Here is an 18,197-nt window from a genome sequence, read left to right on the forward strand (position 1 = left end):
TTATTGGTTTGAAATTAATGTTGAAAGTAGTGGGGATTTGGGTTGAAATTAATATTTATTTATGTTGATTTGAAAACTAGTGTTGATTTGTGAAATTAGTGTTGGTTTGTGTTGATTTGAAATTATTGTTGAATGTCTTTTTGGAATCTGTTAATTTGTGTTGGATACGTGTTGATTTGTACTGATTTGTCAATCAAGACGGATGACAAGTTGACTGGACCGTGAAGATCAACGGTGAAGATCTCGTAATATTTGTAGGGAATTTGTTAATCTACTAGTGGAATGGTTATTTATTGTAATATTTTTCATTTATTTAATTTATTTTTGTTAATTAATTTATATTTGGTAACCCAACATTTTAATGAAGAGTATTATTGTCTCTTCAACTTCAAATAGGTTAATGTGGTTAACTGAATATTCTACAAATAAAACAAATATTGGCTATTTTGACAAATTTATATTGGCCTATTATTAATGCCTAATTATAATATAAAAAGTATTTATAATTGAATTTTTTATTATTAAAATGATATTATTAACTATAAATCGGCAGAAAGACCTTGACTTTGACCTCAGAAGCAACATGGTTCTTCTGATCAAACATACAAAAAAATGGTTAATTTTGACTACACACAGCGACGAGTTAACTGAGAAACCGAATTCCAGAGGAGCGAGCGCCGAGCGGCCATGGAAGCGACTCTCGTTGGCATAATCTCCGCCGGCTTCCTTCTTGCCACGTCATTCTCCCCCGCCATGGCCGCCGTCACTCCTCTCTTACTCCTCGGAGTTCACCCCCTTGGTACCTTTCTCATCCCACAAATTCGGACCTTTATTTTTCTATTCTTAAAAAAAAAAAGTCAAGAACTTGAAATTAGTTTGGTTATGGTGGTTTGCTAGATGAAAAGTACTTTGCTTCGGCGGTGATCAAATGCAAGGACGGTTCGAAATCCTTCACCCGCGACCGTCTCAACGACGATTACTGCGATTGCCTTGACGGAACCGACGAGCCTGGTCTATTCTCTGCCCTTTTTTCAAGTCTTACTTTTTCTTTTTTGTTAAATAGCCTTTTTTTTCAGTTTAGATTGGAAATGAATATAATATATGTATATATATATATATATGTGTGTGTGTGTATATACCCTCCTTGCTAACTTTATATCAGAAAAGTTAAGACAGAGTTTGATCTCTATTCAAAGTCCGAATTGATGCGATGCAGTTTATTCTTCTAAATTGCAGGTACTTCAGCTTGTGCTTCGGGAAAATTTTACTGTAGAAATTTAGGAAGCAAACCCAAGTTTCTCTTCTCTTCTCGTGTTAATGATCGTATTTGTGGTAAGTATGTCCATTGTTGTCGTTGTTCATACTTGTTTGCTAGGCCTCTTTGACGGCCTTACATCAGTAACGAAGGACTCGTAATTTAATTTGTTAGTTTCGTTCGTTAGTTTGTCTGAACCGAAAAAGTGTATATATATATATATATATATATATATATATATATATATACATTAGTTTCCAATGGAAGGAAATCTCTGTGGAAAGGGATGATGATATTGGATTATTGACTTAAGATTGATGAATGAAGTTGTGGTATAGATATACTATTCCATAAGCGCGACGTAGTGACCTGATTATTCTGATCATGAAGTAAATGATAGAAAACTAAAATAGCAAATAAGAAGCTAGTGGTTTCGACAAAGCACTAGCTAATTGTTTAGCAGCGGAGACACGAGCAACATGGATATCTGTGTTGGAGAACTAAGTGATAGACGATGTCAAGATGCTTCATGTGCCAGATTTGGCGGCTCCAAGGTTGTTGGAGTACAATGGCGGTGTAGTAATTGAGACGTAATGCTCAAGCAATAGCTATTTGACTCAAAGCATTTCGGTTGTCAAAGCGACGATTGGATTGGTTCGGCAGCTGAGTGTGAATGAGATGTCCAATCTTTTCATACGTAGATTTTTGCATATCAACCATGACTTGGCAATATCTGGTGGTGATGAATGGTGAATCACCGTCCCGTAGAGTCAACGCTGTGCCTTTGTCGAGCAGTGTGACCGAAAGGTTTGGAATCTAGCCTAGTATGCTCGACTAGCAGGTAGATAATGTACATAGAACCTCTATTCCTCAAAATAAGGAGTGTGAGTCTCCGAACGATGTCTTAAACGAGCGAGAAGGATATCACCTAGACACAATGCATAGAGAGATCTTGCGGAGAAGGCCGTGGATAATACAAGAGAAGTCAGAGATCTCGCAAATTTCTTTGAGCTGGTTTGAAGAAGTAGACGACACTCAAGAGTGGTTGCGTTGGATCACACATTCCAACTGGTTGCTTGCTGCCAATTAACAGCGAAGTGCAAAGTTATATAGGCTACTTTTAAACCATACCATATTTGTTTAGAGCTGGGATGACAATTAGGGATTTCGTCGCAGAAACAACTATATGGGATATCTTATGTACCAATCAACACTGGCTTTAGAACGAGTCGCCATGCTGTGACTGTTTGATGGACGCTGAATCCGAGCTCAAAGTTCTCGACTCGGTAAGGCAAAGTTTAAGTTAGGCACTCTAGTGGGCAACGTGTATAATACTAGAGAATCTAGATAATACTAAGCCATGGCAATAAATTAATGGGGTTTTTTCTTTAGTTGCTACAGAGAAACCTTATAAAGCTACAAAGTATTTACTAGTTAAGATGATGCGTATTTAGCATCAATTTTTTTTGGCTGTTTATTCTTGTACCCAAGCTGATGAGATACGGATTCTGTAGATTGTTGCGATGGTAGTGACGAGTACGACGGTACGGTCCACTGTCCGAACACGTGTGTCATGGGCGGGCATATTTCTTACGCTACCGACCGAAAGGTCTCATTGGGTAAGAGTAGCGAGGACTCAGCAGTCGCCGATTTGGACAACATTCATGGAAAAGAAGGCAAAAGCAAGATGATGTTTGACGATCTGATTCACAAGCTTACAGGTATCGTATTCATTTCTATATAACTTAATCACCACAAACCTGAACCCGAAATTGAACTTAAAAGATTCGGATTCTGTTGCGTTGATTTCAGGTTTGAAAATGTTGGTGCTTTTACAAGTCACCCTCATCTGCTGTGTGGTAGTCCTTAGGCTGTGTCAAAGGCGGGTCCGATCTAGAAGAAGACGCTATCGCTCTGTCTGATACGTTCTCTGCTGCCAGTTTTTCTTGCGTTTTCAATATTTTTCTTCGAAGTGTTTGCTTACACGGAAATTTGATTTGTGAGCCGATCGAATCAGTGATAAGTTAAAGACGCTCAATTTAATTATGTCGAGGAGGCTACAAAGATAGAACATAGGCAACATTACATGTTATTTTTGTTTGTTTTGTTGATGTTAATGTTCTTGTTCTGAGACAGTTTTGTTTCAGTACAGTGCTATACATCATAATTAGGCCAATTACTAAAATATCTTGCTTTTATATTTTCGTCGTGTGTAAATTATATGACAAAAAAAGAAGGAAAAGGTATCTTATCGTTCAGTCACAAAGTTTAATGTCGTTTACTCTCTTGCTTTTGATAGTACTTACCTCGATCTTGCTTGTTTTGCTCAAACGTATTGCTATTTTAATATCTGAAGCAGATGCACTGATAAATAAATTAGTGTGCTATTAATTAAAATTTGGTTATGTGAGCTTTGATTTATATCATTTACATTCCGGAATGCTTTCTGAATTTTAGTTGGAATACAGATGTTATAACTTTTTAGGGCTAAATGATAAACTGAGTTTCAAATGTTCATTGAATTACATGCAAATTGGGTTTGTATATTAAAAACCGAAAGAACATTAGAAACAAAACTAAAACAAAGTCAAGATTTGCATTGTGTTTTGTAGGGAGCAGGGTAGGAATGTAATTGAGTTTCTTATGGTTAATAAAGAACTTGAGAAACGCTACTAGACCAATTCTGAAATTCATACTAAGTTTGGTTACTATTAGGAAAACACTATTTTACCGATCAGAAATCTCAAGAATCTCGATTTTGTTTTTGGGTGGTTTTTTGAACTTCAAAATTTTTTTTTTTCAAAGTTTTTTTGGTTATTTTTTTCTTTCTATTTTTCAAAGTTTTTAAATGGAGTTTCGAACAATTTTTTAGATTTTCAAACTTTTATTTTGTAACATTCAAACATTTTTTTTTATAATGTTTGAAATTTTTCTCAAGTGATTTTCAATTTTTTTCCCGAGTTTCTTTCGGTTTTTTTATTTATTTATTAAACTTTTTGTTTTCTCTATTATTTTGTGGGTAGTTTTAGCCAATTTAATGGATAATTAAGTTAAATGGCCTCCAAAAAATAAGCAATTTTTTTTAGCCCACTTTTCGTTAATATGCTGTAAATAGCCAGTTTCATTTATTTACAGCTAGACGAAATGACGCATATGTCCAGCAGTTTCCCTCCCAAGAAATATATTTATTTAATTAAAAAAAAAAAATCAGATTTCGGCATTAACTACTAGCGCGGATTTTGAGGGATATTCATTTAAACCAAATTAAAACCACCACAAGTAACCGAACGAAACACAATCCAAAAGGAAAAAAAAATGCAGAAACCCTAAGCAGCGATCACTCTCTCCACAACCCACCCTCCCCTCCGAAGCCACCACACCACTCCATCAACACCCTCCTCCTCTCTCCGCCTCCTCGCCGCCGCCATCCTCGCCGACGACGATGACGAAGACGACGGAGAATTACAAATCTCCGGCGGAGGAGAGAGTTGCGCGTACTCGCAGCCGATCATGGTCCTGGACGTGATCTGGAACCTCGCTTTCGTCCTCGTCTCGTTCTTCGTGCTCTTCTCGACGTTCCACGAGAAGAATGGGCGCCGGCTTGGAACTTCGCGCGGGCCCGCCCGTCGTCCACGCTGAGAGGCAGATCTACCACGAAAAACAGCCTCGTCGCCAAGAAAAACTCCGGCGCTTCTCACTTCGTCCTCCTCTCCGCGATCTGCGTCCAAAGGTCCCGATAAGAATCATGGACTCCGCGAAAAACAGTTTTTTTTTTTTTTTTTTTTTTTTTTTTTTTGGTTGTTGCTCACATTTTGATTTAAGCTTCGGTTTAGGTTGGCTTGGCTTGGGATAAATGTTGGATAACAGTGACAGTGTTGTTGTTGGATTACAGTTACAGTATGTTCGTGTAAATAGAAAACATATTTACAGTATATTCGTGTAAATACGAAGCATATTTACAGTATATTCATTGTAAATACAAAACATATTTACAGTATATTGACTGTAAATACAAAGCATATTTACAGTATATTCGTGTAAATAAACTGAAAAAATTCTGGAAATATTTTGGGCATGAAAATTCTGGAAATTATGAATATATGGAAGACAAAATAATATCAATAAATGAAGAATATATTTACAGATTTTATCCATATAAATTGCCACGAAAATATATACTAATTACCTAAAGTCAACGTTAAAAACTTTCAAATACATAACAATAAATGGGCTATTAACTTTCAAAATCTGCAGGAAATTTCAAATTTGAAAACTTCCCTATTCGGTTTCATTATTTGATTCGAAATTTGAAAAAAAGAAACTGTCTAATTAAAAAAATCTGCGAATTAAATAAGGGCAAAAGTGTAAACCTAATTTAATTAATAAGCTGTCACGTAAGCAATATGGCTATTTACAGAAAATTAACAAAATGTTGGCTAAAAAAAAATTGCTAGTGTTTAAGATGGCTACGCAGCCAATTATTTGTTCTTAGTACATAAGATGTGGACATTTTTTCAACTAAATTTGAAAATGGTTTGAAAATAAAAAAATCGTAAAAAACAAGAATAATTTGTAAAAAAAAAAAAACCAAAAATTCAAAGAAATATATATATATATATTTTTTAAAGAAAGACAAAGAAAAAAAAATTAAGATGTTTAAAATTTGAAAAAAAAAGGTTTGAGAAACCCCTACAAAAAATTCAAAATTATGGATATTTTTTTATACTTAAAGGTGTATAGTCTTTTATCATAAGCCAAAGTATTGTTTTTCTAATATTGACCAACCATAATATGATTTTAAAAGTTGGTCTTCTAACTAGTCTCGAAACCATAATATCATAAGCAAGAGTATTGTTTTTCTGTTCGATTTTACGTTGGCGTCGATTTTCCTTAAAAGTAATAGAAGTATATATATATATATATATATATATATATATATATATATATATATATATATATATATATATATATATATATATTTTAGAAGAGCTTTGTTTTTCTTTAAAGAAACATATCACAAAAATGAGCTTAGCTCAAAGGGAGCTCAACGAGCTTGAGGATGAGCTCTAGGCGTCTTAAGACAATTATTCTAGGCTCATATATTTACGTGGAAACTATCTCCAATATCTTATTTTCTCACATATCTTGTTTATATTTTATAAACATTTTTTAACATTATTTTCTGTCTTTTTTTTTTCACTCAATCTTTTTTTTTTCATTTAATTTAAAGATAAAATCATCTGAAAAATAAAAAAGTACTTATGAAATATCTGAAAATTTAAGTTATATAGAGAATTAGGTTATTGTTGGATTTGCTCTTTTGTATTTATATTCAAGTTGAAAAAAAAGGTAGTAACTAAGGCCTAATTTTAATGAAATTGACAATTTGCAACATTATATATTCCTTCTTGTCTTTTCATTTCGTTCCCTACCAAAACTACCTATGTGAACAGCCATAATAAACGGCACCAATTGTTAATAGAAAAGGAAAGCATGACAGCGCAGTTATCTGATGGCGAATCATAGCTGGTCCAGTTTCTCCCAAAGGTGGATTTCATTTTAGTCTTTGAGCTCTTAAGAGTTACCATATACATGGAACACCATTGGAGCTCGGTAATTCCTTTCCTTCATAAAAAGTTTATTTCTTTTGAAAAAAAAATAATGATATAAAATATTTTTATTGATCAACTTCGATCTATGTCATGCACTCAAAACTTCTATTCTATTGGATTCCATAACAGGTTTCAGTTCTGGGTTTCATATATTGCCCACTATCTGTTTGTCAATATTCCTCAACGAATGTCTATCTTTACCAGAAGAAATCGGATTACACTTCATGTTGTTTTGCATTGACATTAAAAATCTGTTCAGGTCTTATTTTGAAGCATTCATTCTGCCCTCAGTATCACAGTCACTTGTAACCCTAAAAATGGCAATCGGAGCATCAAAGGTGTTGAAATCTATGCCGCAATTTCCCCGAGCTCTACTCCGTTATCATAACTCGCTCACCAGAGATGCCTCACCGTCGCCAGCGATCGCCGAGACCGTCGAAGAAGCGGTTCGAGCAAAAGCGTATCAGCAGATTCCCAATCTCCTGACATCCCACGAGCAAGCTTGCCGAAACCCAAACCCCTTTTCGTTCCTCTCCGACGCCCCGCAGCGCCTTAGGACGCAAGTAATCGACGAGATCCTGCAATCTTTCGTAACGATCAGACCCCGATACCGACCCCGGATCGCGTATTCGAGCCTCCTCTTTTACACCCTCCAAAGCCCCGACCCGTTCCCTCTCTCGCTCGCCGTAATCCAACAGACTCTCCGATCCGGGTGCGTCCCGGTCCCACAGACCCGGCTACTCCTCTCTTCCACGTGGATGGAACACAGACACGGGCGATCTCAGCCCGTCCGAAAAATCCTATCGACCATGAAGCTGATCGAGTACGACCCCGACGCCAACACTTGCAATTACCTCCTCTCGTGCCTGTGCAGCGTTGATCAGCTGAAAGAGGCGGTCGCGGTTCTGAAGGGCATGGCCGGAGCTGGGTGCGTCCCCGATCTGGACTGCTACGACACCGTGATCCGAGGGATGTGCAAGTCGAAAAGGACGGTCGAGGCGGTGGGTTTGGTCGAGGATATGGTGGAGAAGCTTCGACTGACTCCGAGGCAAGGGACTTTGGTCGAGGTGGCTTGGACGCTGAGGGCGAAAAGGGAAATGTGGCGGGCGGTGGAGACGGTCGAGTTCTTGGAGAGAGAGGGTCTGATGGTCGGGCCCGAGTGCCACGAGGTTGTGGTCAATGGGTGCCTCGAGTGTGGCGAGTATCTTTTGGCGGGAAAGGCGGTTATGGGGATGACGAAGAGAGGGTTTCTTCCGCGCATCGAGGTGAGGCGTGAGATCGTTCAGAGGTTGGCTGATATCGGCGAATGGAAGCTCGCGTGCTCCGTCAGGCAAAGATTCTCGGAATTGCGCTCTTAGTATGGTCGTAAATCCATACTATTAAGGTCTGTCGTGTGTATTCTTTTTTTATTTCTTTTTTCTCTAGATTTTACCCTTTCTTTTATTTACTGTTCCCTACCTGACCCCACAACATTTGGGAACTTGAAACACTAGCAATTGCTAGATTTTACCCTTGAGCCAGAGTTAAAGTAAGAGTAGAGGAGATTCTTAAGCTGTAGTAGCTGAACTTGAAATATGGAATTTCTCATGCTAAATATACGACACTGATGTATGTTTCTTTTAAACTAATGCATCAAGCATGGAAATTTATCGAGTTAGGTTCTTGTAATGCCATTTTTTTTTTTGGTGGCATGGCTATTTTCTGCTCGGTGTCCTTGTGAAAGTATGTTGCTTGTTGGTTTTTCGCCCAATGAATTATAACGTTAGGAAAACAACGAGCTTAGATAAATTCTTTGAACACACTCGCAGAATTTTGTAGCATACACGAACACTGAACCAATGTAAATTTAGACCTTTAGAACAATAGAATAGTTTGTTAATACAAGCGAAGTTACTGCCGTATCGGCGTACACGTATTTTTCCCACGACTACGGATATTGTCGATTTTCTATTAATCATTTATTTATTTATTTCTGAGTTAATTTTTTTTTCAGTCCATGACAGGGTAACTTGGCAACATGGCAATGCCACACGTACCGGGCATCCCGGTTCCTACGCCACGGTGGATTCTCACGTACCCAGCCTCGCCCCACTCGAGACCCCACGAGTTCTTCACGGTCCAGTACTTTTGGCCGCTCTCGTCTCCGTACCCGACGAGAGTCACGCCGTGGTTGAGGGCGGTCCCGCACCGGCCGGAAAACACGCCGCTCGAGTAGAACTGAAACTCGTAGCTTCCGGCGTCGATGGCGACGGAGACGGGCTGGTTCGCGACCGCCGCTCTCAGGCTGTCCTCGTCGTTTCGGGGCACGGTCTCGTAGCCGCTTATCGTCACCGCGTCTCGGCCGAGCTTGTCGGATTCGCAGTCGTTGTTCCGCTCGGCGTAAGGGTACGCGTCCTCGGTGGCGAGTCCCTTCTGTTTCACGAAGTCGAACGCGGTTTCCATGAACCCTCCGTTGCAGCCCATGTTTCCTGTCTGGACGTCGCAGTCGACGAGCTCTTGTTCCGACAGAGAGACTAGTTTCCCGTTTTTTATTTGGTTGATTCCTTCCACCGCTGCTACAGTAGAGAAGGCCCAGCAACAACCTGGGTTCGTTGGGACGCAAAACCCAATTATTGGTAAATTTATTTTGAAAGCATCAGTGTTTAATTTCATTGTTCTATATTATTGACGAGGCTATTATATGATAAAACATTCAAAACTTTCCTGCATAAATGTTAATAACCAAAAAGATTAGTAAGACCTATTACCTTTTTCAGTGGGTATATAAAGTAAATTATAAAATGGTCCATTATTTATCACATTTACGGTTTAACATTGCTAAATAGCTAACGTTTCGTAAATATTAGGTAAATAGTTATTTTCATATATTTACAGACGTAAAACTTGGATAAATAGCCACTTCCATTTATTAGGCCACGTCATCTTTATGGCTATTTACATAAGATTTACGAAACGTTGAATATATATCAATTTCAAACGTTTTAGTTGGCTATTTACATAATTTTTTTTAATTATAAAAAAGAGTTGGTCAATTTTTTACAAAATAGGGAAAAATTGGTGACTAAACGTCGATTTTTTTCGTAGATTTTTTTTTGTCGGATACCAGCTACCAAATCTGCAATATTTTTGTGTGATCGAAAATGGCTGAAATCATGGTAAAAAAATATGAAATTCCAGTGCTTTATGTTATTATTGAAATTTCTATAAAAAATCGAAAAAATTTCAGAAATTTCGGTAATTTTTTTTTTTTGAAGCAGTGATGAAATTTTCGTTGGCATTATTCCCATCGCCGGTCGACATTTGAGTAATGTCCAACCATTAATCCGACATGCATTTTAATCTTAAGCGATTCGTCGTTGGATTGAAATCAAGAAAGCTGATTCGTGAATTACCACATAGACCCTGATCCTTGACCGGAGTGACAGAGCCGTTTCTCCAGTCGACGCTCTGCGGAAACACCTCGTGCCTCGTTTTGTACCTGAAGCTCGTGGGCGGCCGAAACCGGGGCTGTGTCCCCAAGAGCGCTCCTCTGTACTCCGCGTTCGTCATATCCGCAAACTTGTTGTCGGCGAGCCTGAACGAGAGGTTCTGAGAGTTGACGCTCTCGATGAACACGACGTGCGAATGGTAGATCTGAAACCGCCGCTCCTTCTCTTCGCCGCTCTCGTAGCTCCGCCCGTGCCTCGCCGCCCACTTCTCGTACCTCTCTCTCACCGCTTCGAGGCTCAGATCGTTGCCCCGACCGGCAACGCACTCCGATCCCGAAACCGAGCAAAGTGCCCAGAGAATAAGTATCGCCAAACTAGCGTTCCTCGCCGTCTTCATATTTCTTCTTCTTCTTTTTCTTGTTTTTTCATTATAAGATCACTATAATTTAGTGGGAATATATACATGTAAAAAAGTGTTCAATTCTCATCAAACTTGGTCTTCTTTTGCGTATGTGATCACGCAATATGGTATAGAAAGAGAGTTCAATCCATTCCATTGCTTCAATAGTAATCGGATGGAATGACACGGTTCAAACTAGAGGCGTTAATCATGCAAAAGCAATGGGTTAGTTGATGAAAAAACCATGCAATTGAACTGATCACGTAGACATTTAATCAGGATTTATGTCATTTTCCTTGTGGCATGTGATTTCCTCGAGAATGTACTTGTACGGATCTCTAAGTACAAATGCCAGACAAATATTTATTTGATTAGTTTAAACGTTAATGCTCTTATTTCATTAGGGCTTTTTTTTTATTGAAGTAATCTTCATCACAATAAGAGCAGTAAGGTAAGTGATTTTATTACGTATGGTTCTAACTTCTAAAATGATTTGGTGTGGAATGTCCAACCAAAGTTTTGCAGTACCTCGGAATAATTGCTCATTAAAATATCGACAATGTCAATAACTTGAAAATGTAATTTGTACTATCCCTTCAATAATAATTCATGTGTATTTTAAAAAGAAATTTTATGTATATTTTCAAAGTAGTTTGATTCATTTGGACACAAAAATCTCTCCATATACAACAATATTTCAATCCAATCATGTCAAATCATTTCCTTAGACTTAAAACTACAAGGAAAGTCTACATGTGAGGCAATATATTTTATTTTATAATGCTGTAAATAAAATAAAAAAGGCCATTTAAAAGATGCGACAATAATATATTTTTTTTTTTATCCTTTTAACTCCACTTTATGTGAAGTAATATCATTATAATCTAGGTATAGCTAGCTAGCCAGTTTCACGTTACACATATTACATACCACCTATATCTATCTTTATAAAAGATACAAGTTCACAGATTTAATTTATCTGTATTTATTTTACATCTTAACATGTAGCTAAACTGGTTATACAAGCAACAAGAGCGCAATGATACCGATGGAAGATATAAATATTTAAATTAATTGGACACAAGTAGTTGTTCAGCACTTTAGTGCAAGAAATTCTTCTGCGGAGAAATCAATATATATATATATATATATATATATATATATATATATATATATATTATATCCACTAACTGCAAGTTAGAATCCGTGGAGAGATGGTACTTTTTTGCAGCAAGAATCTTTTCCTCCTGGCCACACCATGTGCCCCATTGCTCCAACTCATGTAACACCACATAAATATTTTAATCCCAACATATACATTTTATTTAATATATATAGATATATATAGAATCTATTTACTAGAGAGAGAAAGGGAGAGCGAGAAGCAGGGCACATGGAATTATATCATATGGGTCTCAATACACTTAAAATATTTTCCATAGCACTCTTATCTAGAGAGAGAGAGTGAGAGGATATAGGCAGTGAAATGGGACAAATATATTCAAAGTGTAGGAGCCACAACTATAAACTATAAGGGAGAGGTTTGCTTTTGGTCCTGCTCATTTACATGTTTGGTTTTTAATTCGTTTATTTTTATTTTTATTATTCATAACTTAATTGAAAGATACTCTAATTATGGTCATAATTTATGGTTATTCTCAATCAATTAAACGATTAATTAGAGTAAAATATGAACTGAAGTTATAAATAAGATTTTAATATAAATTCCTTTTCATATAAAGAGATATTAAATGCAATGCAATATAGCTATAGAGCACATAGATAGTACAAATTTTCAATTTTTTTTTAATGAATTTGAGGTACATATTTTCTAGTTAAAAATCTGAAATATATAACACTAACCTAATACACCAGTGTTATATATATATATACATATACATATATATATATATATATATATATAGAGAGAGAGAGAGAGAGAGAGAGAGAGAGAGAGAGGAAACAACGGGGACACTTTAACATTCTAGCAGATTGAAAATATAAATTTTGGAAAATAGTCAAAATTTCATCATTGTTAAGAGCTAGCCAAATTAAAATCAGAAATTGAATCTTACTACAAATGACTAGTTGACAATAAAATCAGAAATTAATATTGATTATTTTGCTAATTTCTTCGTCAAACACATAAATTTTTCAATATTACTGACAAACAAATTATATATAGCGCTATAAATTAATTTGAGAAATTTCCTTTTTCAGTTATAATCCAGGTGGAGGTTAGAGGTTAGAGACATTAGTTAGATATGGTAATGAATATAATTTATTTCTGATCGAGCCCATATCTCAAGGATGATCATTTAATAGAAGAAGGTAATAGTATTAATTTAATTTAAGAACGTCATTTAGTTTGAGCATAAAGGGAAGAAAAAAAAACCGTAGTAAATTTATCAGCAGATTCTGGACATGAATTAGTGCTCTGACATTAAGCTTGCAAGTTGTACTTGCTGATACTTAATCCTTGAACATATACTTTTATTCCCTACGGCTAAAGGATATTATCTATTTTTAACTCCGTATTACAACAATAAAATAAAAAAATAAAAAAACACATTTTCATGCTTAGAAACAATTGTCTATATTTAGCACCGCGTTATTTATTGATATTACAACAATTTCGATAGAGGTTATGGATGATTTCTATATATCATAGCATAGAGCCAATTGAATCTAAAACAAATGAGGGATTTTAGATAAACTGGAGAGAGAGAGAGAGAGAGAGAGAGAGAGAGAGAGAGAGAGAGAGAGAGAGAGAGAGAGAGAGAGAGAGAGAGAGAGAGAGAGAGAGAGAGAGAGAGAGAGAGAGAGAGAGAGAGAGAGAGAGAGAGAGAGAGAGAGAGAGAGAGAGAGAGAGAGAGAGAGAGAGAGAGAGAGAGAGAGAGAGAGAGAGAGAGAGAGAGAGAGAGAGGAGGCTATTTGTCAACTTTTTTCTCAAGCTATGAAAGTTGAAATTATCGTTTTATTCCGGTATTATAATATTGACTTCCAGATCTGAGAACGGTAAACTTGAGAAGAAGAAAGAAAAGAGAAGAAGAAACAGAGAGCTTCTTGCACGAAGAATTTCAGGAAAAGAAAAGACTGAATGAATATTGAATTAATTCTGAAAAGAAAGTACAAAAAGGTTTAAATACAACAGTAATCAAACCGTTATAGCTGACATGACCGTGACCCATATGGCACGTCATCAAAGCGAAAAGAAAAAGAAAGAACAACGACAAGTCGTTTACATACTTCATTAAACCAAATAAAAACGACAACCAACCAAGCCCAGCTATTAACTCTAAAACACCCCCTCAAGATGAACTATAGATGTTAATCAAGTTCATCTTGGAGATGAGATGAGTAAGAGCCGGAGAAGCCAATGGCTTGGTGAACACGTCGGAAATCTGGTGTTGGTTGCGAATGGGAAGCAATTTCACTGCACCACGCTGCAAATGATCCCTCACGAAGTGCAAATCAATCTCGATATGCTTGGTTCGTTCGTGGTAAGTGGGATTAGAAGCGATGTGAATCGCAGCCTGATTATCACAGTATAACACTGGAGACAACTCCGTCTTGATTTGGAAATCTTTAGCCAACTGCTGCAACCAGATCACTTCGCTCATCAAGGAGGCCAATGACCTATACTCAGCTTCAGCAGAGCTCCTGGACACAGTACTTTGCTTTTTAGACTTCCAAGCCACCAGAGAATTACCTACAAAAACACAATAGCCAGTAACTGATCGTCTAGAATCCGAGCAAGTTGCCCAGTCAGCATCAGAAAAAGCACGAATTTGAGTAGATGAATTTGAGGGATAGAAAAGTCCTAATCCTGGACCAGATTTGATATATCTCAAAAGATGATGAACAACTTGCAAGTGGACTGTCCTTGGTGCATGCACAAATTGACTTAGAGTATGTACAGCAAAGGTTATATCAGGACGTGTGATGGTTAAATATAATAATCTTCCAATCAAACGTCTATAAGGAGTAGAGTCAGTCAAGGATAATTGCAACTTAGGATTCATTGGTGTTTTTACAGGTTTAGCATCAATAAAACCTGCATCTTCAAGAATCTGCAGAGCATATTGCCGTTGTGAGATAGCAATACCACTTTGTGATCTGGCAACTTCCAAACCAAGAAAGAACGTCAAGTCCCCTAAATCCTTTAGCCTGAAGACCGAGCTCAAGAAGGCTTTCACATCAGTAATAATATGCTTAGTTGGGCTAGATACAATAATATCATCAACATAGAGTAAAATGACAACAAAAGTAATACCAGAACCTCTTGTGTACATGGAATAGTCAGATTTGGATTGGACAAACCCAGCACTAGTGACAGCCTCTGTGAACTTTAAGTTCCATTGCCGTGAAGCTTGCTTAAGACCATAAATGGACTTATGAAGCTTACAAACCAACTTAGTGCCTTTATCCCTAATCACCCCCTGTGGTATATATCCCATAGGGAGATCCATGTAGACTTCTTCATAGAGATCCCCATTAAGGAAAGCATTACTAATATCAAGTTGAGACAAAAACCAATTTTGAGAGGAAGCAATACTAAGCAAATATTTAACTGAAACCAACTTTGCAACATGAGAAAAAGTATCTAAGAAATCTACTCCCTCTTTTTGTGTAAACCCTTTAGCAACCAATCTTTCTTTCCTCCTAGCAAGTGAGCCATCTGAGTTTAGTTTATTTGTGTAGACCCATCTACAACCAACTGACTTTTTGTCTTCAGGGAGAGGCACAACCGACCAAGTTTGATTCTTATGCATTGCATCAAGTTCTTCATTCATAGCTTCTCGCCAAGCATGACTCTTAATAGCTATGTGATAAAATTGTGGAGGAGCATTCACTGAAACAGACAAGGAAAAGTTTCTGAAGGAACTAGATAAATTGTCATAGTTCAGGACAGTATCTATATGATGCTTGGAAGAATAACTTGAACCTGTTTGAGTAAGGTGACAATGATACTCCTTCAAGTATGCCGGTGGTGTGTGTCTCCTTGTAGATTTTCTTGTAACAATCTCTGGTTGAACAGATGGATGAGTTGAGCTATCAGCTGGTTGAATATCAGGAATGATTGGCTCAGAAATACTCTGATGTGTCTCAGTGGGAGATACAACTTTGTCACCACTCATTTCATGTGAATCAAGAGTGGGTATAACCAAATCTGGAATAGGGTCAGCATTTGCAGTAACAATAGGAATATGAACAGTTTCAAAAGGATCAATGATCATATGCTTATAAGCAAGAGAATGGAAAGGAAAAACTTTCTCATGAAAAATAACATCTCTGGACAAGAAAATTTCTTTAGAGTCTAAGTCCAAGAGTTTATAACCTTTGACCCCTTGTGGATATCCCAAAAGAATGCACTTTCTTGCACGAGGATCAAATTTTGTTCTATGCCTTTGAAGAGTAGAGGTAAAACATAAACAGCCAAAGACTCTCATATGGCTGTAATTAACCTCCTTGTGATATAGGAGTTCATAAGGGCTCTTATTCATTAAAATAGGTGATGGAATCCTATTAATAATATAAGTAGCCGTGAGAACACAATCAGTCCAAAAATGGATGGGGACTTTAGATTGAAACAAAAGAGCACGAGCAACATTGAGTAAGTATTGGTGTTTCCTCTCCACAACTGAATTTTGTTGTGAAGTCTCAACACAAGAAAACTGGTGAATAATACCATTTTTTGAAAAAAAATCTGCAAAGACTAATTCATGAGCATTGTCAGAACGAAATATTTTAATATTGGTTGAAAAATGATTTGTAACATAAGAACAAAAGTGAGGTATAACCATGTGAACATCAGTTTTTGATTTCATAAGAAAAATCCAACAAAAACGGTTGCTATCATCTACAAGAGTTAAAAATATCTATGTCCTGCTCTTGAGGGAGTCTTATATGGACCCCAAACATCGCAATGTATGAGATCAAAAAAAGAACTGAAAAGATTATTTGCAGAAATAAAAGGCAGTCTTTTTTGCTTGGCCAAAGGGCAAATACAGCAAGGCATATTATCTATATCCTTAGATTGAAAATCTAACCGATGTTTAAGAGAAATAAGCCTCTTAAAAGACATATGTCCTAGTCGTTGATGCCAAGTATGGGCCGAGACATTATTCACATGAGTAATGGATGAGGCAATGCTGTTCTTTTTTAAGTAGTAAAGATCATTGTAGCAATTATCCCTGTCAATCGTCCTCAAGGATTTGGCATCCTGAATAACAAAAGAGTCACATGAAAAGGACACTGTCACTTGTGATTCTTTAGTCAAAACACCAACTGAAATCAAATTGAATTTGAAAGAAGGGACATAAAGGACATTGTAGAGGATAATATCAGCACTTAACCTAACACTACCAACAGACCTAACAGGTATTATAGTTCGATCAGGTAGAGTAACAGTTGAGTTATGCAAAGGTCTCAAATCAATGAACATAGGCTTAAAAGCACAAATATGTCTAGATGCACCTGAGTCCATTATCCAAGATTCATTGACTAAACTAGAGGATAGAGTGAAGTTAACCAAACCATATAAACCTGTTTGGAATGAAGCCATGTTGACTTCACCAGAGGAGTTTGGCGCTGAGGTCGAGAGTTGATTGGAGAGATGATTGATCAGCTGATGAATTTGCTCAGAGGAGAGAGTGGTTGTAGCATGCACTGGAGTTGAATTCTCGAATCCTGAGCCATTGCTTGAGCTTTCAACCGTGTTGGCTTGATTCTTGGTCTTGAACTTATAACCAGGGGGATATCGATGTATCTTGTAGCATTTGTCAACGGTATGCCCAAGCATCTTGCAATGCGTGCAAAGAGGCCTTTCCTTTCCTTTGAACTTCTTTGGATCATCTCGGGCAGCCATCGCAAGAGAGTTGGACTGATCATTGGAGGAGAAGGAATCCTGGCCAACAGATCATTGAGTCTCTTCTTGTGTCACCATGGCGTAGACCTTGCTGATTGGTGGAATAGGGTCCATGAGAAGGACTTGACCGCGAGCATGAGTATAGGACTCATTGAGACCCATAAGAAACTGAATAACATACTCAGACTCAGCAAAGGCATTCAATTTGGCTTTTCCTCCACAGGTACAGGCATACTTGCATTCTGGTTTGAATTCGCACAGATCTTGATACACAGACTTCAATTTGGTGAAGAAAACGCCAATTGATTGCTGATCCTGTGAAAGATTGACAAATTCACGCCTTAATTGAAAAATCCTCGGACCGTTGCTCTGCTTGAACCGATCTTTCAAGTCATTCCAGATCTCCCTCGCGGTGCCTCCAAGAAGAAGACTCGAGGCTATTTCCTTGCTAACGGAGTTCATGATCCAGGCGATGATGGTGCTGTTGTTGCGACTCTATAGCCGAAGAAGATCTGGTTCTTCTGATGAAGGTTTCTCGATGCTTCCATCGATAAAACCGAGCTTGTTCTTGGCTTCAAGAACGATGAGCATTGAGCGACTCCACGACATGTAATTGGTACCGGTGAGGACA

The 18,197-nt window shown here is 37.4% G+C and overlaps 4 protein-coding genes across 7 annotated transcripts; 2 read left to right on the forward strand and 2 right to left on the reverse strand.

Moving 5' to 3' along the window:
• The first annotated feature begins 568 nt into the window (after positions 1 to 568).
• Positions 569 to 3,462, forward strand: LOC149406925 (kinase C substrate, heavy chain-like protein). The gene is made up of 5 exons (XM_089609975.1): positions 569 to 799; positions 898 to 1,011; positions 1,237 to 1,332; positions 2,770 to 2,976; positions 3,068 to 3,462. Exons 1-5 carry the CDS (start codon positions 688 to 690, stop codon positions 3,175 to 3,177), a joined length of 639 nt encoding a protein of 212 aa, XP_089466101.1. The 5' UTR covers positions 569 to 687; the 3' UTR covers positions 3,178 to 3,462.
• Positions 3,463 to 6,667: 3,205 nt separating this feature from the next.
• On the forward strand, positions 6,668 to 11,044 carry LOC149406926 (Pentatricopeptide repeat (PPR) superfamily protein). Of its 4 annotated transcripts, none has more exons than XM_089610000.1 (3): positions 6,668 to 6,868; positions 7,127 to 8,251; positions 8,861 to 9,600. In XM_089610000.1, the coding sequence occupies exon 2, from the start codon at positions 7,185 to 7,187 to the stop codon at positions 8,223 to 8,225; it is 1,041 nt and encodes a 346-aa protein (XP_089466126.1). In that variant the 5' UTR covers positions 6,668 to 6,868; positions 7,127 to 7,184; the 3' UTR covers positions 8,226 to 8,251; positions 8,861 to 9,600. The 4 variants fall into 4 exon arrangements, 3 of the variants coding, with proteins under 3 accessions (XP_089466126.1, XP_089466119.1, XP_089466110.1); XR_016296189.1 differs by lacking the exon at positions 6,668 to 6,868 and adding an exon at positions 10,125 to 11,044 and having other exon boundaries at positions 6,920 to 8,251; positions 8,861 to 9,482; XM_089609993.1 differs by lacking the exon at positions 6,668 to 6,868 and having other exon boundaries at positions 6,915 to 8,251; positions 8,871 to 9,600.
• On the reverse strand, positions 8,857 to 10,692 carry LOC149406927 (Cysteine proteinases superfamily protein). The gene is made up of 2 exons (XM_089617969.1): positions 10,260 to 10,692; positions 8,857 to 9,449 (listed from the first exon to the last, which is right to left on the reverse strand). The coding sequence occupies exons 1-2, from the start codon at positions 10,690 to 10,692 to the stop codon at positions 8,857 to 8,859; spliced, it is 1,026 nt and encodes a 341-aa protein (XP_089474095.1).
• Positions 11,045 to 17,617: 6,573 nt separating the features above from the next.
• Positions 17,618 to 18,028, reverse strand: LOC149406928 (uncharacterized). The gene has a single exon (XM_089617981.1). It carries the CDS (start codon positions 18,026 to 18,028, stop codon positions 17,618 to 17,620), a length of 411 nt encoding a protein of 136 aa, XP_089474107.1.
• Positions 18,029 to 18,197: the final 169 nt, after the last annotated feature.

This window comes from Urtica dioica, chromosome 1 (genome assembly GCF_054948205.1).
Source record: "Urtica dioica subsp. dioica isolate 48M chromosome 1, U.dioica_male_clone48M_v1_H2, whole genome shotgun sequence".
Lineage (NCBI taxonomy): Eukaryota > Viridiplantae > Streptophyta > Magnoliopsida > Rosales > Urticaceae > Urtica > Urtica dioica.